At 28.6% G+C, this 22,510-nt stretch overlaps 4 protein-coding genes across 5 annotated transcripts; 1 reads left to right on the top strand and 3 right to left on the bottom strand.

Moving 5' to 3' along the window:
* Window positions 1–3,136: 3,136 nt before the first annotated feature.
* Window positions 3,137–11,415, bottom strand: LOC113403494 (polypeptide N-acetylgalactosaminyltransferase 35A). 2 transcript variants are annotated; one of them, XM_026644078.2, is made up of 11 exons: window positions 11,221–11,415; window positions 10,691–10,870; window positions 9,766–9,901; window positions 9,215–9,647; window positions 8,641–8,881; window positions 7,305–7,450; window positions 6,461–6,613; window positions 5,925–6,142; window positions 5,257–5,386; window positions 4,887–5,021; window positions 3,137–3,898 (listed from the first exon to the last, which is right to left on the bottom strand). In XM_026644078.2, the coding sequence occupies exons 1-11, from the start codon at window positions 11,315–11,317 to the stop codon at window positions 3,767–3,769; spliced, it is 2,001 nt and encodes a 666-aa protein (XP_026499863.1). In that variant the 5' UTR covers window positions 11,318–11,415; the 3' UTR covers window positions 3,137–3,766. The 2 variants fall into 2 exon arrangements, with proteins under 2 accessions (XP_026499863.1, XP_026499855.1); XM_026644070.2 differs by having other exon boundaries at window positions 3,138–3,898; window positions 10,691–10,969.
* Window positions 11,416–12,990: 1,575 nt separating this feature from the next.
* Window positions 12,991–13,941, bottom strand: LOC113403269 (ubiquinol-cytochrome c reductase iron-sulfur subunit-like). The gene has a single exon (XM_026643754.2). The coding sequence runs from the start codon at window positions 13,922–13,924 to the stop codon at window positions 13,103–13,105; it is 822 nt and encodes a 273-aa protein (XP_026499539.2). The 5' UTR covers window positions 13,925–13,941; the 3' UTR covers window positions 12,991–13,102.
* A 3,205-nt stretch (window positions 13,942–17,146) lies between these two features.
* LOC113403089 (uncharacterized) lies at window positions 17,147–20,862 on the top strand. The gene is made up of 5 exons (XM_026643531.2): window positions 17,147–17,258; window positions 19,275–19,530; window positions 19,841–19,981; window positions 20,067–20,198; window positions 20,330–20,862. The coding sequence occupies exons 2-5, from the start codon at window positions 19,276–19,278 to the stop codon at window positions 20,411–20,413; spliced, it is 612 nt and encodes a 203-aa protein (XP_026499316.2). The 5' UTR covers window positions 17,147–17,258; window position 19,275; the 3' UTR covers window positions 20,414–20,862.
* On the bottom strand, window positions 18,223–18,871 carry LOC113403100 (uncharacterized). The gene has a single exon (XM_026643539.2). It carries the CDS (start codon window positions 18,831–18,833, stop codon window positions 18,330–18,332), a length of 504 nt encoding a protein of 167 aa, XP_026499324.1. The 5' UTR covers window positions 18,834–18,871; the 3' UTR covers window positions 18,223–18,329.
* Window positions 20,863–22,510: the final 1,648 nt, after the last annotated feature.

The raw sequence follows: 22,510 nt of genomic DNA, 5'->3' as shown, positions 1-22,510 counted from the left end.
TTCAAAGATACTTAAAAATTACAGATAAAATAATACCCAAAACAATTAAAATTCGATATTATATCGATTTTATCTATAATTTAAAATATCAGATCCGAAAGAATTAAAAAAAAACATTTAAAAGTACATCAATAAACTACATACAACATTTTATTTTTGATTCTATATTTAAAATATTACAACTAAAATTGTTCCTCAGACAACTAACTTCACAAAAATAAACCCCGAGGTGACGATTATGGATGATACCCGAATATGCGAATATACTTCATCTGCGTTAATCGAATTGTATTATTTTTTTTTTAAATAGATATTAAAGGATTAAATAACTTATACTACTCCACGTCAACTACTCTGACGAATTACGTCGTTCTCATTTGTATAAGGAAGCAGGTATGTAAAATTGTATAATATAAAATAACCGAGTATGAAAACAATATAAACTATTAGTTTAATTTTATACAATTCTACCTCTCCGCTTGAAACGTTTCAATTCCATTACAGCCAGCAACTATATTAGTACTTTTTTTATAATTCAAGATATATAATTATAAAAGATTGAGAAGTTCCCAGGTCTGTCATTGAAACTACTCATTACACTATCTTAATATAGTCAAATAACAACAACGACCAAAAGGTGTTAAATAAAAAAAAACATAAAAAGACTACAGCGAAAATATTTATTATTTTTGTAAAGTAGTGAAGATCAATCAAAATATCATAAAAACATATTAAAAAAAATAACATTATAAAATAAATGATCAAAAAATAATAAATCATAAAAAAAAAAAACATTAAAATCGAAATGTTCTGAAACATACTTCGCAGATAATATTAATATATTGCTTTTATGCAATTAAATATAGCTAGCCAATATTTATTATAATCCTACGAATAAGAAAATCATTTTCGTTTTTATAGTAGCATTATAATTGATGTCCTCCTGACCAAATTCGGTTAACGCTACGGAGGATAGCTACTATTTCTATAATGCTCGATAGTACGCGCAAACGCACTCTATTCGCTCCCTCTCATAACCAGAAGGGACGGAAATAGGCAGGCAATGTCAACTTAGCTCAGCTACTTTTAGCCCGACCCCGGTTGAATCCAAGACTTCGACCTCGGGATCTTATACGCTATTTAACCAACCAAGGTGACATACTAGCTTTGCAAATCATACAGTACAATCAATCAAACAAATACAAAATATTCAAGTTTTTATATGGTTATTACCTATCATCTTTTACATCCCTTAAATTTCTATTGGACAATAAAGTGCTTAATAAAATAAAAACTCTATAGTACAATAATCTATATAAAAAAATTCTTTACCTAATTACTAATTTACTTAATTTAAACATAAAAATGTGTTTTATTGCGAAACTCGTTACAAAAACAATGTCCTTTCCATTAAATACAAATTATATAAATAAATTCAAATATATCTTTCAAAATAGAGAATGAAAAAAAAAATTGCTGCTTGAATTTAATCATCACGATAAAGTTTTACTTGTAAGAAGGATATTAAAACATAATAATGTATTTAGTATAAAAAAAAAAGTAAACATAAGTTGGAACAGAAATGATTTCAGTACAAATTAAAGAGCCCTCATTATTTCTAGTGACAGACGACTTCGCTCGGGGCCCTAAACGTGCGCCTTAAATACTTGAGACATAACATTCTACGTTTTAATGAGAGATAACATTACGAAACGAATTCATTCGTATGTCAAATATGGCACTGTGTTGCTGACACGATAAAAACATATTATAAAATGTTTCTTATAATTCATACATACACCAAAATATATAGACGAAGGTTAAAATAATTTTACAAACTAATGAGTTTCAAAGTTTAAAAAATGGTATTTGAAACATAGCTAAAACCTCTTTGCATTATTTTTATTAGGGAAAGGTTTTTTATTATTTATATCCTTACACTGTTTGCACTATCTCGAATTTCGGTAAAGTGAATGCTGATGCAAAAAGATATACTTATTTTTTCTTCCTATTGATATTAAGGAAAATATAACTAAACACTGCAAGTACATTAATATATAGTTGTATTCATTCCCTTAGTTAAATATGCTTTTGTGTAAATTAAAACTGATGTACGTTACAAAAAGAACCGCAAATTCGAGATAGTGTTGTATAATGTAAAATTAATTTGTCGTTACGCGATTATCACTTTTAATTCTTTTAGAATTTAAATAGTTTTAAAAAATCAGCGAGGCATGGGAATCTAGTATAATGTATTTAGAAACTTAATTTGCGTTGCTTTAGTCGTTTTTTATTGTAAATAATATAAATATAAAAAAAAACGATGCCGCGGCTGGGACGAGAGATTAAATCGAGAGGACGGTTTTCAACACTTAGCAATAAAAATGCTAGTAAAGCATTTTAAAATTAGAACAAGGAACTATATTTACTTTTAAAAATGTCTTTTAGATGCCATACTATGAGGTAAATCATTGAAATAGTCATAATAAAATAAATGTGTGGAACGAGGTCTTCTACTCTCTGTCTTTTCTTTTCAAATGAGTTTTTGCAATTAATGCGTATTCAATATGTAACTATATCGAAGGTATATTATATACTGTACATATGATTGGAAAACTATAAACTTAAGTAGTAAGATTACAAGTCACATGTATGTATATTTTATTTAAAAATAACTATCAAGACATTATTGGGAACAAAAGTATTTTGATTCCCATAAAGCATTATAATATGTATTACAAGACTCTTAATAATAATAGCAATATATGCCATAAAAAAACTAAAAAATATAATTTTAAATAGCTGCAGTTCCTTATCTGGCAGGTCATTACTATTTAAATTATTTGAGTATTAGTAACAAAAAAAATTACTTTTTCATATAGCTGCAATTCAACTGAAGAAACTTAGGTGCTGGAAACTTATTAAATAAATAAAATTAATGACCAAACAATTTCTAAAAACTTACTTTAACTATAAGAACCTCCAAAAATTGTATCTTAAAGCAGTATTATTGATAACTTATGGTATTATTTAAACATTACCTATTTAATAAATGAGATTTCTTTAAGATTTATATTAGAATAATAAGATCAATAACTTTAGACATTAGAATCAATTGCGATTTTAAAACTTATTATTATCATTAGAAATAAAATAAACAAATATAACAAATAGTAAATAAAACCCTTACATTAAATTGTATAAAAATCGTGACCAGAAGATTTTCAATCTATTCCACGTTTTTAGTCTTATTTAAATATTCTGTATCGGACATCCACCACAACTGCCTTATACCTTACATTTAAAACCTAACTAATAAACTTTAAAAACCAGTTTATATATCACTAAGACGTTACATTTTAAACTGTAACTAACGACCGCCGTACAACGTTTTACTACAAGATTTGTATGTAAATTTAATTAATATTACACCTTAAATTATACATAAGCAAATCAAGCCATATTCCCTATGTTGTAGAGGTGAACATCTTTTGTATTTGTCACTTACAATTGTTATTCAATATCAATTATATTTAAAATCACCGAGTAAATTCTAAATCCTTATCCTCTTCTTTTAAAGAAAATTTACAAAATCACAGAATTTTTTTGAAACTTAGAAAGGAATATGTTCTTATCGAAATGGAAAACTCATAGAATGGTCTGATATTGTGTTACACATTAATTTCTATTTCTTCAAGTCCTGTAAGTTAAGCAATTAGAAGTTTTTCGAATCTACTCGATGATATGTTTTTTATTGACCTTCTGTTTATGATCTGACGAAGTCCCATTGATTTGCTGGTTGGTTGTCGCAGATCACCAATAGAATGGGTTCATTGCGATACGGACGTTCCACGCCAAGACACATTCCAGCTGCTGTATTGTAAATAGGACTACCAGCCTGTAAATAATAACATTATATTTAAAGAAAATAGTATAATTTACAATTAAATTTATAGTATATTTTTTAATATAGGTAAGTGGACGAGCAAACGGGTCACCTGATGGTGAGTGATCACCACCGCCATTGGGCATTAGTACTGTAATAAATATTAACCATTCTATTCAGTTTGGGAATAATGTAGATTTTTACCACTGAAAACTTTATAGAACTGCATCTTTAATTCTAGATATTACTCCCTACATGCAAACAAATATTATAATGTAATATTTGTATATATTATAATTGATATCCTTCTTGTCCGAATTCGGTTAACCCTACAGAGAATAGCTAGAATTTTATAAGCATGCGCGCAAACACAAAGACCGAAGAGATCATGCCTTTTAATACATTCCATCCGTCTATACTCAAATAAGCAATCCCCTTTCACTTTTACAGTCACGTTATAGATTAAAGTAGGATTAATCGATTGTATAAATCAGAAAGATGTTAAATGTGACTATATATATTTATTATTTATGCCATGATGCCATTTTGATTCAAAACTATGATGAAAGGTAATATCGTTTTTATAAATTAAACATTAGTGGTCCAAGGAGGCACTGAGATATCCCTTTGAATGTATTAAAACTAAATATGTTGAGACTAAAACCAGGTTTTCCAAAAAAAGTTATAACCTGAAGTATCCCTGAAGCGTATCACGGTTACATTAAGCGCACTGAGTTTCCGGGACTACATCAGTAGTATGCGTTCTAGAGGGCCCAACAATTAATGATGTATGTACACATGGAGAACTCGGACAACAATGGGAGTTTTTTACCGGAAATGCCTAAGTTATGTGTAGATGAGGCAAGTCTAAACAAATTGTATAAAGCGTTTTTGTATGATTTTACGATATTAATAATATTTTTTATTATTATCAATCGTAAAAAGAAATACTATTTCAAACGCAATAAACATATTATTATTTTTATGATACATCGCTTACCGTTCCCTTATGTTTCCACTCTTGTGAACTTCCAAGTTCGTGACATTTACCGATAACGGGCGAAACATTGCTAACTGCGTCAAGACACAAAATGCGCCCGAGAATCAACTCACTGCGATCTGTCTCGAACCAAATCTGTAAGGACGCATAATGTTATATGAAATTATAATTATTAGGGTTGTCACCCTGCTTACATTTCATTTATTTAGCTAAAATTTCTACATAAAAATGAATATTTCCTCTTAATTATATTTGTCATATCAAATTCAAAGATTGCAAAGTTATTTTTAACAAATAGTAGCGATAAGGAAACTAAAATAATTATGTTAAAAAAAAATTTTGGTACTATCTTTGAATATTAAATTATAACCTGGTTAAGAGTCCTTATACATTTGGCAAGTAATAATCCGCTGCCTCGGCTTTTGATGTCCTTAGAGCTCTGTATGCATAGAGAAGTATTCTTTAAACGAATTTGAAACGAGTCCGTGTAATTACGTTTTCTGAAATTTAAAAGCAAAAACAAAATATAATTCAACAAACAAGCAACAATTCATAATTCACGATTTTGATGACTATCTTCTTTTAAAACTTGTTATATACCCTATTAAAGTTAGCTTGATCTTTCTGACAGACGGGCTAGTAATGAGAAACAGAAAATATAACAATTCTAAATATTGCTGTTTACTGTTTAAATAGTGTTGTTAAATATCCGATGTAACTACCCAGAATGACTTGCACAAAGACCTACCACTCAATAAATAATCATTATTCCAACCCATTTTTATTGATCCCTGTAAATGTATACATGCACTATATAGCCGTTAAAGTAAAATATAGTCTATTCTTTCTGATATATTTATTCTGTTACTACTACTACTACTATTTCTCTGTTTATACTAACTGTACTATTAAATTATTATCTGTAATTTTGATAATTGATATCAAATTAAATAAAATATTAAAGTAAAGTCTTATATAAAACACAATCTACTAAGTTTGTAACTATATATAACTAGGTAAATATGTTTTAATATTTACCTAGAATGCCAGGGTTGGAATTTATTCTTCTCTGGATCATTCAATGCGGCTATTTTCTTTCTAGAGGCAGAATTTTCGCCGATCTCGAGTTCCGGGTACACATTATCGAGATACCATTTGAAGGATTTGCAGCCGAGTTTCTTACGTAGTGCAACTCGTTCAGATATATCGCCAACAGACACATGGGCGGCTAGAGAATTCTGCTCAATTACTTTATTCTGAAAAGTAAAGTAGTATTTATTAAGTACTATAGGGATAGTGATAACATGATTATATTGTATACTGCGTAATTTATAACTTGTACCAGATAATCATATTTTGTATAAAGCGCCTGAGTCGATAAACAACACCGACGTGTAGTTTTAGTTCGGACACGGGAGACAATCTTAAGGGAGACCAGCCTACGCACTACGCAGTCCCTCGTACTACCCAGGACACAAGTGCGTGCGCAAACGCAAGTGCACGCTCTATACCCCCACTCCCATTATCTGATTGGACGGCGAATCGACCCCACAGGAAATTATTCAATAACTTACCACATAGTCGTCCATCCAAACTCGAGCCATACGCATCGAGTTATACAACATGAAGTCTTCTTTTTCACTATAGCTGTAAGGTCTCCGTTTGCGGAACACGTGGCCGACTCGACTACACGGTATTAATTCTAAGAGACCACCGCACATCCATATCTGACATCAAATTAGATTCAATTCAATTAAAATAATAATTATGGTATGTTTTGTTTTAGTCAAAATAATATAAAATATTAAAAAAGCTTATGAGTCTATAATAATAGGCGGATTATATAAAACACTAGTTTCGATCGGCGGTTTCAACATCGAGTTAGGTTTATATCTGGTCGTAGGTTTTAGGTATAAAAAGCCTATGTCCTTACTTGGAGTTCAAGCTTGCTTCATTGCAAATTTTATCAAATTCGATTCAATGTTCAGTTTAACTGTGATAGCGTAATAAACAGACGGACAAAGTTACTTCTGCTTTTATAATATTAGTAAAAATTATTTATAATGAAATTTCTCGATGTATATAGATTGATAAAATGAGTGTCTAGTTTAACAACACAAGGACTTACATTTAAAGTCGTTTAAGACTACAATCACTATATCAAAGTGACTACAAATTGCGACCTCTTAAGCAATCAGCCACTACTGACCCCTATGTTGTTAGCTAAGAGTTTGTATCTAAATAAGAAAATAAACCCTAATACGTAACGTACCCTAATTTCTCAGCGACCATATCGTTTGAAACTAGAATCTGTTCCATATAATTATATTTCTTGTTTTCTATAATGTAAATTATATTACGACTTCTACTTGTTTCATATATTTACGACTATATAATAGAATTAATATATATACTTACACGAAAAGATATCTCTAAGTTTTCGCCTCCCCAAATATTCATCCCAGGGTCATATTTGCCAATGTTATTGAAATACTCCCTGTATATTGCGAACAGACCTCCTGCCATTGTTGGAGATCTTATGGGCTTTAAAAAGTCATCTTCGTCTGAAAAATGCAGTTAATATTTATAAGAATGTGATGTAAATTTGCATAATAATAAAAACATACTCATTCTCTTGATATACTTGTTTACATATATATAATATTTATATGTATATATGAAATTTAATTATAAAAATTATCATATTAGTAATGTTAATTAATAACAACTAACTTTTTACCGACTTTAATTAATTTACTATATTTTTTATGCATAATTATAGTTATATTGAGTTATTAAAAGTATATCATTATAAATAATACCTTGATACCAAACATATTGTTGCAGTCAGTAAGTACATACACTTATGTAATAAGATAACAATAATATGTTTAGTTTTTATTAATAGCTAGAAAGTAGATTAATAAATAAACATCTGGTAAGTAAATGCTTACTATTAGACTTTGGTGTCTTATGTAAGTATGCCGTATAATATACCATAGTGTATTTTGTTTTTTCTTTTTTTATTTACAAGCGTTATTGAATATGTTTATAACATGTTGCATAGTCTACTTAATTTCATGAGATTCAAATCATATTATTTATACCTTTCAATTCAAGGAACAACACACTTACTTTTTACTATTCTTATTATCTTATTCTTATTTTAAATTAAAAACTCCTACCGATTGTGTATATGTATTTTATGATTCTTTAGATAATAGGTTTTGCACGAAGTGCCTCTCTGCAGCTCAAATATCGAATGGATACCGGCTGTCCCAATGTACTTATAATACCATAACATAATATTATACTGTGAGAGTAACTGAAGTAAACGAAGCTAGCCATATAAACATCAGTAAATAGTTTTATTCTATTTAACCACAAATGTCATATAGCTTAGTCACATACACAATAGTATTAGAGACTGTTATTACAAAAAATAAAAAAACAAAAGCAGACAAAAATTACTTATATTAAAATATGAAAAATATAGTACATATATACATGTTTCGTATGTACTTATTACGTGCAATATATATATGTATATATATACTATTTTTTTTTTCACAAAATGCTTTGTATGACGTCCGGTTATTATGACGTGTTTGTCAATTCCCTTCGATGTCATTATAAACTGATTCCACTGTACTTTTAACATAAAAGTTATTAAAAAATATTGTTATCATTACTATCTTAATGAATGACTAAACACTTGATGACTAAAAATAATATATCTGAGTCTAATACTCACTTTTTAAGGTTCCTTTAGGTAAGTTATCCCATTTGAAATGTAGTCCCCAATTGAAACCTCCTCGGACTAAAGGACTCGAAGTGTATTCAAACGTTTCAGCATTTATAATATCAATGACTGGAGTAACAGCCCGTGGTGAGTACCTGACATTAACACCATCGACACCTTCCGATAATCTCGTTAGAAGAGGAGGTAACCAGTCCACATTCACTTCAATATGTGAATCCAAGAATACTAAAACCTACAAACAGATAAATACATTAGTGACACACCTAAAACATAATATTCTCTCTGATTTGACACTTACCTTAATTTATATTTATTAGTAAAAACAATAAAAGTTTAGTAAAGATTACAACATTTTTATTAACTATTGAAGTTGACGACTATTAACATTATATGTAAATAGTAACTCACTTGACACACAAGTAAATTAAAAAATGTCTTAATCTATTACAATAAGAAATTTAAAATCAAATTATCAACTTATTGGAGCACAATTTCAATATAAATGTCAAATGTAAAGGCAACCTTTCTATTAATTCAGTAAAATAAAATATCTATAAACACTTACATCCCCAATGCTATTATCAGCTCCATATAGTCGAGCTCGGATAAGACCTTCTCTTTTACTTGTTTTTAGCAATCTTATATTCAAACCTTTCAATTTTTTATTTGAGTCTGTAGTTTTCTTCGTATCCAAAATATTATTATTGTCATCATTGATATAATCCATAATGTTGTCTCCATCGAGGTTATTTGTGTCCAACATTTCCTCCTCTTTCTTTACCTTACTATTTAATTCATCAACTGCTTTCTTTACCTCCTCATGCAGACCAGTTATATTACTATAATCATTAACTAATATTATTTCCTTGAGGAGCTTCTGATCAGTGCGATCTAAGATGGAGTGGACTGATCTTAAAAGTGTTTCAAAATGTTCATTATGAAAGCATATAATTATAGATGCTTTAGGTAATTTTGGTGGAAATTTTTGTAGTCGGCATCTAAAAGATTAAATACAGCATGAGGAACAGCTCATAAAAATAAAGTACAAAAAAATATTCTGCTAGCATTCTTGACAATATTCATTAGATAAAAATAAAGTTAACAATAAAATCTTACAATTTATTTCTTGTATCTGGCAATCCCCTATGATTTCCAATTCTTTGAGAGACAAGAGTGTTGAATGCATGCAAATTGTATCCTTGATCTCGAATTTTAACATCCTCTGCATTATGTATCAAACCAACTTGATTTTCTAAAACAAAAAACAATATTGTCCAATTGTCTGTCGTATTGGTGCATCACAACATTAAGTCATCTACATGAATCTATATAATAGTTTTGTATCTTTATGAAACAAATGTTACAAGAAAAGAGGCCTTTATCAAAGAATAGCTAATGTGCTTTAATGCCCTGTTAGAAATTTTAGACATCCATCCAAATTAGGGCTTTCACACGGCTAGACTGTGTTAGATTATGCCAGAGATATTGTAACAAGTTACATAATAACTAGTTTCAAAGGGATCTGGTAGACGATGCGTGAACATTTAGAACACAACTACAAAAAACTATACCAACATAATAAATGCCAAAGTAGCTCTTGTCCGTCCATAATCTATAACACTTTGTTATCTGAACTGATTTTGATGAAATTTGGTATGAAGTAAGCCTGAACCCCGAGAGAGGACCTAGGCTACTTTTTTAGATATATATATTTTATATTTAAGATTTACCTTTGTAAATGATTACATTTCACATCACTATATTATCAAGCTTCAATTAAGTAAATATAACTTAAGATTATTAAAACCTTTTACTAATATAGCAGCCAAATACAAACTGTATCGAATAAGCCATGCTATGATCATATAGTCTCAGGTTCAAATATGAATTGACCTCCTTTGGAGCAGTATTGTGGAATAAGTCTATACCCAAAATAATACCTTTGCCCAGAAATGGAATACTTACAGGGTGTGTATTTGTTCTTAAAAATGTACACATACTTTACAGAAATGTATTTACATATTATTATATAATAGCTTACCTAAGCTTTTATCTGGTAATGCCATATTTTTTATTCCAAGTTGTTTTGTAAACTTATCTCTCAACATTACCTTCCTTTTATAGTAATCAGACATTCCCTTCTGATGTTTCCACTTTTTATCCATATAATTAGCAATATTCTCTTTAGGGCTGTCGTATAATAGATTCTTGCCCTCTAAAGCTGCAATAGATTTATCATTGTTTTTTATACGATCCTTCTCTTCTCTGTTTACAAGTTGGTAATGAAACCTGTCCTTTTTAAGATTAACAACATTTTCACCTAAAACCATTAGGGATAGTGAGATTACTTAATCTCAAACTGTGAGTTGTTTATATCACATTTTATGTAAAGTGAGGTAAAATATTATTTTATTTAATAATATATATTATTAGATAATAAGCCTATTTTTCATTAGATTTTTAATTTTATATTGTGTATAAATTTATAAATATTTATTAGAAAATTTAATAAGTTATTTACTGGTCTCATAAGATTTAAAATGCAGCGTAATTTAAAACAAATTTACTTACCACTCAAATTAAGCAACCAATATAAATATAAGGATACGCTCCATGTTGCTGATGCAAAAATAATCCCCCACAAAAACGAATTGTTCAATTTACCCATATTTTGCCGATTTATTTTTTTGGTATAAATGATAAATTCTGTTTTTATATAAAACTCAATACAAAAAAAAGGTTTATATCTATTCAATATTACATTTAAGTAAAAAATTATGTTTATTTTTCTGATTTGTTATGGACATATTGTACATTATAATACTTTAATTACTAAAAACAACCAACAAGTGTTTCTTGTAGTAGTTTGGTTGTTGGCAAGCCGTTTTGCCTCTTTTGATATTTATGACATTTTGATTTTTGAGTCGACTCAATGACAGATGACGTTATAACTTTGTCAAATTTATAATCTATTTTATCCACACTATCAATAGTTTTAAATTATAGTCATAATTATTTATATTAAATTAATGACAATTCAATACAAATAATATTATTAAATATGTACTTGATAGATATCTCACGTACGTGACGTACGTAAAGTTGCAATTTATGTTATATGAGTGAATCGAATGGTTGACAATTTATAAGCCTTATTGTTTACTTATGGTCAATTATGTAGGTACAGTCTGCGTCATAATATTTAAAGTAACAGCAAAAGATAACGAATAACAGAAACATTTATATAGAACAGACATTTGGTGCTCAAAAGGGGGTTAACTGGAAAATTTTCAAGGAGTTTTAAAAATATTTTATAAATTTCGACATTATTTTCGAATTTTCACTTTGTCACCTCGTATCTTGGCTCCGCCGATCGCGCCACCATATTGAAAAAATGGCGCTCAAACTCAGTCTTTTGATAATAACTCCGTTCCGACTCATTTTACGATAAAAATAGTCATGTAATAAATTAAACTTAATAAATTATAGGAAATTAATTTATGTAGTATAAAGGATACTTTTTTTTGTAAAATCTATAAAATCACTAGTTTTCAAAATCCCAGAAGACTTTTTCACGTAAAACTACCAATAGACTAGACTAATAGTGATCAATAATATTCATACATAAGGTTTTTATAACGTGTTCCATATTTTTCCCGTTTTAATGATGATTTGAATGCAATACATAATGGATGTTTTCAATATGTATGTATGAATATAATTGATCACTAAGGATATTTCTATTTTTAGTAATCTGAACAGTTACTTTATATATGAAGCTGACTTTACCATATAATACGAGTCTATACAAATACGTAACAAAATGTAATTGTACATGTTAAGCGTGAAATTACGCCTAATTAAAATATCAAAGAGGCTTTGATTCAATCAAATCCTAGGCAAATCAAATCCAAGATAGTACTACTGGCAGTAATACTGATACTACCCGTAGGCAACAAACAAATTAATTTGATCATAAGTCTATACAGTTCAAAATCAGGGAGCAAAATTGCAATTTTTTCGTTTCAGGGAACGAATGAATGGACACTACAACCAGAGCAAATTATTTAATACTGTTTTATTGATGTATAGGTAGATATTCTATCGAATCGATAAAGTATATATGTAGCAATAAAGTTTATAGGTAACTAATGTTTGCCAACATTATTTCTTCCAGTTGGCTCTGCTTTTAGTAAGACGATTTGTGCAATTTTCATCGAAATAAAATGTATTTTTTTTATGTGTAGCTTATTGTTACTATAAAAAATTGTAATTCTAAAATAACAAAATGATTTATTTTTGTATGGTAATAATAGTCATACAAATTGTAAATACAATTTCTAACCCTGTCGTATAAGCATTTTATATATGTTATCATACTGAGTTAAGCAACTAAAGCGATACACGCCGTTTGATACAAAAGCTTACATTGTTATTATTGATAAAATAATAACTAACCTACCAATACAATAGTTTCAGAAAGAAATTTATAAGGTGGCACTTCTAAATTAAGAGGAGCGGGTCCTTTTCGCGCTCTTCCAACGTTATCGTAATGGCTTCCATGACAAGGACAATAAAATCCACCAGCCCAATCACCCGAGTTAGGTACGGGAACGCAACCCAAATGTGTACAAATTCCGATAACTATTAACCATTCAGGCTTGATGGTACGCTGTTCAGGAGTCTCTGGATCTTTTAAGGCTGAAAAAGGTGTATTCGCTTCTGCTGATATTTCACCCTCCGTCCTATGTTTAACAAAAAGAGGTTTCCCGCGCCATTTATAGGAAGAACACATACCCGGAGCGATATTTTTAATGTCTAATTCTATTGTGGCCATAGCCAAGACATCGGCTGGTGCCGACATGCTTACTAAAAAGTGTACTAATTCCGACTTTAATCCATACATTCCACAAAGTAATCCAAAAAAACCAGCAACGTAGGTGTATCCATGTTTTTCATCCCCAGAATGCCATTTTGTATGTTTCAGATCCTTAAACTGTTCTTTTCTATATGCATCGAAACTAGGATACTGAATATCACGATGTAGTTTGGGGCAATCTTTATGAAATCGAATTTGATTCCAAAACATTAAACTTGTAGGAATATTCAACAAATGTAACTGAAAATCTGCCCTCTGTACAATTGGAGATGAATATTTTAAAGATCCTTGCTTTTTATAAGCAATAGTATTCAAGAAATATAAATGTTTGGATTGAGAATCACCATTTCGCGAATATTTCCACGAAACTCTTTTAGTTTTTGTTATGTGCAGCATACTGTTCAGAAAGTTCATTTTTTCTTTAAAATGTTATTCTTTTTCTTTCCTATATATTTGTATCGTGTAATAATTAATTGAACTGCAGAACTAGAGTGATAACAAAACAATTCTTATCATCATTCATTATTTCATTAATGTCAATTTTTTTTCCAAATTGTCAATTTTATTATTTAATTATAATAAGTTTCACTTACATAGTGATCCTATTATTTTTTTAATAAGCTTTTTAAATACTATTAAAGTGTACCTAAGTGAGATTTATAATTAATTTACAAATACTTATCATAAATTTATAGTACCGTCAAATAGACATTTAAATCGAAATTTGATCTAACAGCCGTAATTTATATTATACAAGCTTCCGTTCCTATTTGCGTACCAAGTCGAAACGGAAGATTGTAAAAGGTGGAATAAGATTTTTATTTTTATAGCAGCGCCAGTTAACAAATTCAATCTAATCCATTCTGTCATTCACTCAAACATTCACAAAAAAATCATCAAAATCGGTACAGTCGTTTAAGAGAAGTACAGTGACGCACTCGTAGGGAAGAATTTTATGTTTGATGCAATTAAAATAATTCCAATAATATTATTTAAGAGGACTACAAGAGCTAAGTGACCTAAGCTGAGAATCGCACGCACACACTTACAAAATCGACAAAAACGGCAAGCCCGTGAACTAATGGTTAAGCGAGGTAACTAAGATCAATCATAAATCTCATAAAAAATAGATAGGACAACAGAATTATTTTTATTTCTTTCGATGTTAGTTAACAAATGATTATAAAATAAAACTGATTCAATTATACTTACAATATTTTTATTTATATTTTGTATACAATAAAATAGGCAGTTAGTTTTAACCTTTTTTTTCTTTTATTTATAATATTATACCACAATTAGTTCTTATACTAAATATTAAAACATACCAATTTTTAACTAACAATTTTTAATCTATTTATATAATAAAATCGTATATATAATAAAAGTGTTCGAAATCTGTAGTGTAGTAAACGTGGGGTAACATATAGCGTAGTATTTGTACGTTTTATTAATATCGGTTCACAAAGAAAAAATATATATTCAATTTAAAAAAAAAACATCTAAATATTTACTAGAAAAAAATGTCGTCAAGTCGATTTGGTTGAATCATTGGTTAACTAGGTTAATCATACTAAGTTTAATCATAAATCTCATAAAAATAGATAGGATATTAGAATTATTTGTATTGCTTTTGACTGTTATTCGAAAATGATTAAAAATAAAACTGATTTAATTAAATTTAAAATATTTTTATTTATATTTGGTACTACAAAAAAAAACATTTAGTGTTCATTTTTTTATGAAAATCTTTTATTTAATTTCACTTGTATGTATGAATGTATGTACATATGTCCTGGAATCTTGCAAGCAATATTACAGCCACTTCCACTGAAGCTATGGAGCTGAAAGTTAGCACACATATTTAGTCTCAATGACAATGCACGATTCATGAATTGCTGCCATATTCAAACCAATATGGCGTACGTTACAAAAAAATTAAAATGTTTGAATTACGTACAAATGACACTTCTAAATATTCTAGTTCTCTGGTTCACAACAATTAATTTTTCTTTTTGTTATGAATACTTTTTTATTATTAAAATTAGTTCATACATAACTTTAATTCCTATTATAAACAAAATCGATAAAATTAAACTCTTACGCAATATAAATAGCTTCCGTGTTATTATTTTCGACTTTCTTTATTCTGTAAAAAATAAATATATGTTAGTAATTATATCTTTATTAATTATAAAAGTATATATTTAAAAAATATGTACTTTTATTGAAAAATATCATATTGCTTCGAGTTCATAGGAATCGAATGAAGTCACTCTCAATTGATTTTTTCCTTATTTTGACCAAATACTCTATCGTAATATTTAAAGAAGAGCTCGAAAAATCTGATTCTATGCGAATTGATTGCACATTTTTTCTAATAGATGATTTCAATATTCATAATTTATAAAAAAAATGTAGTAAGCATTTTTTTTAAATCAAATACTCTTACCTTTTAATATCGTTCGTATGTATGTTCGGCGCTTAATTTATATAAACGTTATTTAGTTTTCCTCACGCGTTTTACTTTATTTCCTACATTTACACAATTAAAATTTATAAGAAATAATATAATAAAAAACAAATGCCTTATTACTACTACACTATTTTAACTTAATATATTTATTTACAAGAAAGAAAAATATTGATTATAAGAAAACATGAAACAATGAATTTACAATTAAAATTACAAAAAAAATATCTCGTAACGTAATGATACGGCGAAAAGATGGACACATCTATATAGCATCAGGCCTCGGCCGGCAATGTGTGTCTGTACACGGCGTTTACGCACACATGCGTATGCGCATTTTGTTCGAATATAAGATCTATTGAAATCTATTGAATTTACTAAAAAAGGTAAAGTAGTATGTTGCTTGTAGAATAATCTGACAAAAAACCAGAATTCTTAAATGTATATAAGTATAGTTATTATTTGTTAAAAGATTTTTTTAGAGGTAACTTTGTGATGTTTTTCTATCGTACCAAATTAATTACATCATGTTTTCAAAATAACAAATAACTAGCATGTATCCTGAAGATTATCATATTTTTTTTTCATTTGGTTTACTGCATTGGATCATATACTGTTTTGCATTATAAAACTTGCATTTAGCTTATGTAGTCCCCTTAAATAAAATATATATTTTTAAATAAAGGCTACTTAAAACTAGTTGGAGAGACAAGAGAGTAGTAAGAGAGACTCAATTTAAATTATATCTGCTCGTTGGTCTATTGTCTAGCTTATAAGGCTGTTGATCACGCCGTACTGGGTTCGAATCACAGGGGCTCAAGTCACTCTTTGATTTAAACATAAAATTTTAAATTTACAATAATCGTAATTTAAAAAAAAAACGTTACAACTCAAATGATATTTACAAGTATATACTTTAATATTTGATTTGATGCAAAAAAAAATAAAGCCATTGTAAGATTGTGTGCACGTTCTCGTATTTCAATTATCAAAAATAAATTTATCAGCTTAAAAAAAAACATGCTATATAATATATACGCATGGTAAATAATTATGTTGAGGATTATGTTTAACAAAAAGACATGTGAATGAATTTTTAACAAAGTAGTTTCGTAACTAAGTTTAAGCCTATGTGCGACCCGTAGACACATACTGCATTCGGCGGTGCCAAGGCTCTCTGACGTAACTCGTGAAAGTAGATGTCTTAACGGAGCTCGACGTGTTTGTAGTAAGTGTCCAACAAGCCGCGGCAAACAAGTGAGTGCTGAGCTATTATTTAATAATTGCACGTGCGATTTATTTTGTATTTATTTTTCTTACTTTTCTCAACTACGTATTTTATTTTATAAAATTGTGTATATGACGTGTAATTGATTTACAGTATATAAAATTTAATTAAAAGGGCGATTTGTATTACCTACTTATATTTCAAAAGGTAGCACAATAAAATGATTTTCTTTCTCAATGTAAATGTAGAAAATAGTTACAAATATGTTAGTTTAAATACCCAAGTTTATTATTGAATATTTCGTGTCTATTCTATAATTGTTTCAAATTAAATATTTTTTTTTATAATATTTATAATGTAATTTACAAAATATTAATAACTCAAATTTAAACCTGACCTTACTGCGTAGGCACATTTTAGTTGTTATCTAAATTAGAATAAGCATTATTAATATCGCTGTGGACTATTATACAAAATTACCTATATTTTAAAATAAAAATACTCGGTATTTATTTATCCGTGCTGCAATTTTGATGATAAATTTCACAATCTTAAACTTTCGAAATGATCAGCTGAGATTTAAATTATGCATAGGTACCTATTCTTTATAATAATAATAAGATTTATTTAACGTGCTCCGTTTAGCACAACTCATATTAGTAAAGTCTGTTTTTCTTTCTGTTACGCTTTCATGGCTAAACCACTGAACCAATTTTGATGAAATTTATTACGGAGTGTATAAGCTGGAAACCCAAGGAAGAAAACAAGCTTAATTATTTTAATTCACAAGAGTGGTTAAAAGTTACAAAATATTAAGATTATTAGGGTGTTTTCTTATTATTACATTTATAATAGTAATAATAATAGGGGATGAAAGATAATAGGGCTCCGTATGGTTTGCCGTAGTTTTTATGATAATAATCAAATCTACAAGTAATTATTGTTAATCAATCAAATGAATACAAAATACTCATATAAATAAATATATTTTATTATAAATACATTTCTATGTATGAGTTACGTATAGACACTCCTCTAAATTTACATTATATAATATACATTTAAGAGGTCACAGCATAAAATTCTCATTTTAAAGCACTTCATAATTGTATTAAATAATTATGGGCGACAACCAAAAAGTAAAGCCATACCTCGATAAATATAGTCAAAACAATAGAACTTAGAACCATCGTAGCAGTTGATATTTTCTTTATTAGACATGCGGTTTTAAAGAAGAAACATGACACAGGAGCGCTTATGGCCCCAAATAAAAGAATTAAACACATCGCTAATAAAGTATAGACGCCAACAGACAAAGCACCTCGGGATTGTGTAGTAGCACCCAGAAATAAAAGTGCGTTCCCTACCGTCAATAGTAAAGATGACAAGCCAATCGTTAATAATACAGCTTTTTTTAAACTTTCATCCACGTTTATTCCACGGCGTCCTAGTACATACACTAATAAAGCATTTTCGATAATACCGTAGAGTATTATTCCTGCCAACCCGACCCCTCCAGATCCTAGGCCAAATAAAGCGATCAAATAAGTCGCGTGTTTTGGAGGAAAAGTACCAAAACATCTAGTAACTTCGGGCATATCCATGTTTGTTTGATTATTATTAAAAAAAATATAAAAAATAATTTCAGGTCTACGTTTGTTCAGTATATTTTTGACAGGCAGATAATTAAAAGACTAAACAGTCTTTTTAATGATAGATATTATTCCTACATATATTACCTGTTTGGTTATTAGCAAAATTTTATCCATGCCCACCTGAAATTTTAAACTATTATTAATAATATAAAATTATAACAATGACCTAATTTATTTAATAATATTGTTATTTGATAACCGATAGTTAAATTATTAATATAGGCGATAAGCCTAAAATAGAATCAGATCAATTCATTGTAAATAATTGATCCTAGGGGTAAATGTTATTAAGAACTTTGTTTCAGAATAAACAATATACTAATTTAAATTTAAATTTTTCTACAGTTACAATCAAATGTTAATAATTTAATCATGTTGCTTTAATTTTAGAATGACGAGAAGTCTGTTTTTATTACTCGGCCTAGCAGGGGTTATGTCGATTCCAGTAGATGAACCAATTCGAATTGACTTACCAGTTTACGGTCAACCACAATCAGCTTCAAATATTCCATTAGCAGAACCTTTGGAACCAGAAAACCACCCTGTTTCAAATACAAAAAATGACAAATCATCCGCTGGAAATCTTATAACGAAAGGGCCGGTGTTTAACATTTTGGGTAACAAAATTAGCCCAGATTATCCTGCCGTAAGTATTTGTTGACCGAAATTATAACTCCTTTACTCAGAGAGTGAATGATACGCAAAATCTTAATTTAGTTGGAGTTGCAATATATACTATATTTTTCGTAATAAAAAGTAAACTCTATGGCTTTCTAACCTAAATTTTCTTTTAAGAATTTTTTCTTAATCCATCAACTCAATATAATTATTTTTATTCTTGCATCGTTTTGTTTTAAGCCGCAGAAAACACTACTTACTAAATACATATATTTAAAAATAAATTATATTTAAAAACAATAACCAAATGATTAATAAATTTATTTTTTTTATTTTAGGCTGGCGCTGTAAATGACCGCGGTATATTCTCTCCTCCTTATACAAAGCTGGAAGGCGCCTTGTTAGAATCGGAAGGTTATGGTAGCAAGACATTATCGATTAAAGAAAATGCTCAGAATATTGTAGCCGGCATTCTACAGGTTTGTTTAACAAATAATGTAAGAGTGTATGTTATTATAATTGTACTCTAAAATATCTACCTATCGAATTTATATTTCTTTACAGCCAAAACCCATAGTGGATACGATCAGGGAAGAAGACAAGTACGGGAACGATGGTGATAAATTTCGGAATGCCGGTAGAGCAATTGTTGGAGGTGCTGAAGGCATTTCGAATTTCATCAATTCTATTCTGGAGGTAAGTTTCCGTATTTTATGTTAACATTAAAAGTACAATTAAAAATGCTTATTTCACAATTTAAACTATTTTGAAACAAAAGCTTGAAATAACGAATACATCAAATTAATTTCGCGTATCTTCGTCTGCAGGTTCCTGGAAAAATAATAAAAAGCATCACACGAGCTGCTTCAGAGAAGTTAAACAATATAGGTGGTAAATTGATAGGTTTATAGAATATTTTTTTTTAATTTTAAAGTAGAGGGTACAAACACCACGTCGTTTTTTTACATGCCTATTATAATTCCAAATATGTTAGCAACAGAGTAAATATGTAAAGTACGACAAAAGTAACGAAATATAAACATTTCCCAAAACCTCGTCGTATGTCGTCGATCCATTTTATAATTGAAGTTCTGGTATTTATTTAACTACCATTTTAGTAATGATGTAACCATTATTTTAAGTATTCAATTAATACCGAAACCTACCTACCTATATTTTTTGGTAAATAAATTTCATTTTGTTGCCGAAAATGATGAGCAATTAATGAGCATAAGTTATCTTATACTACTCGTACAAGGGCAATAAAGGAGTATTTACGTAAGGGACCTGAAACATTACCTTCCGCGATTTGTCATAAAAATGTATATTTTAATTTAATAAAATGTTATTTTTTATAATAGTTACCATTTTTTTTTCTGCACCTTGCCTATTTTAAAACAGTGTATGTATAATTGTAATGATTTGGACCAAAATTATAAATACCGAAGTAACTATGTCTGTTTGTTACTCTTTCACGGAAAAACCACTGAACCGAATTTGATGAAATTTTGTACGAAGCAAGCTTGAACTCAAAGAAAGGACATGGGCTTCTTTTTATGCCTGACACCTCACGACTAATCCTTAAATCGCCAGCGAATCTGCGGAGAATAATAGTTTTTTATAACTACCGAAAGTGCGAGGCTTAAGTCCATTTTTATGTTTTCAAAATGTGTATAAAATATGTACTTGGTACCGAAAAAGGACTCTGCGTACTTGTACCGTTTCGATTCGAACCTAATACATTTATCTAATCCCGCTGCTAAGTAATAAATGGGACGCAACTTTCAAAAGGAACAAGGAGGAACGAAAAATATCATTTACTACTATGTATGCTTTCAGGGATAATTTTATTTATTCACGATAAAACATATTTTAGTAACATTAAGAGTAACACAGAGATTTATTATCTAATTCAATTTAACTCTAAATAATATCGTAACCCTTTTTTATACTAGAATTAATTATTAAATACGTAGATTTACATTAAACATAAGGAAATGAAATCGTTGTTATTATATATATATTTATAAATATTTTATAAATTTATACAAAAAAATAAAAGTTATCTGGTTCATGAAAATTAAAAGCTTTGAACATTTTTCAATTATCAATACAGAGTTTGTACTTACCCGTATTTTGTCAGTAGATTAAAGAATTTTAAAGTTAGTACACACGGCAATGAAAAAATAAAGGGGAATAAAAAATGATACTTTTATCTTTTTACATAAACATCAATGGGTACACAAACTGTGTGTACAATAATCATTCTCCAAATAAATCAAATATAGCGTAACTAACTCGAGTGAGTACTGGTAGAATGTATAGTATTTTTAATATATCAAAATATGTTATAATATATACAAAACAAAAACACACACCTATTTAAAGGATGATGACAAAATATATTTTAACATTATATCATTTTAAGCTGCCAATATATACACATATTATCATTTGACCGCTTATATCATTTTATATATGTATATATAAATATGTGTATGAAACTAGTAGTACCTTTATAGTCATTATTTCAAGGCGCTCAATTAAATTATTATAAACAGAATTCACAAGACTATGAAATTATCTTAGTAATAAACAATGTAAATTTGCACCATATCTTATTTAAGAACGCCTTATCGAGGTCAAGATGACTCCTTTCATGTATGTGAAAAACATACATTATATTAATAATAATAATTGAATACATATACAGTATATATATTATAATAAATTAGTTTAAAATAACATTGATTAAAATGCACATGAATCATAAGTTTACTTTAAAACTTGAAGTTACGTTTTATATACATTAAATATGTACTTAACTGTATATAAGCTGTAATAACATATAGAATAACCTATACTATCGTTATTTATACCTACTTTTACATTTTATATGAAGATAATGATAAAAATCAGATATTCAAATTTGTCAATTTCAATATTGTCGAAAATATATTATGATATTATTGATAAATTATAAATCAGCTGACATTTATTTACGACTT

Source organism: Vanessa tameamea, chromosome Z (genome assembly GCF_037043105.1).
Source record: "Vanessa tameamea isolate UH-Manoa-2023 chromosome Z, ilVanTame1 primary haplotype, whole genome shotgun sequence".
Classification (NCBI taxonomy): Eukaryota; Metazoa; Arthropoda; class Insecta; order Lepidoptera; family Nymphalidae; genus Vanessa; species Vanessa tameamea.
The sequence above is the reverse complement of the archived record's forward strand: the minus strand, read 5'-3'. Positions and strand labels throughout refer to the sequence as shown.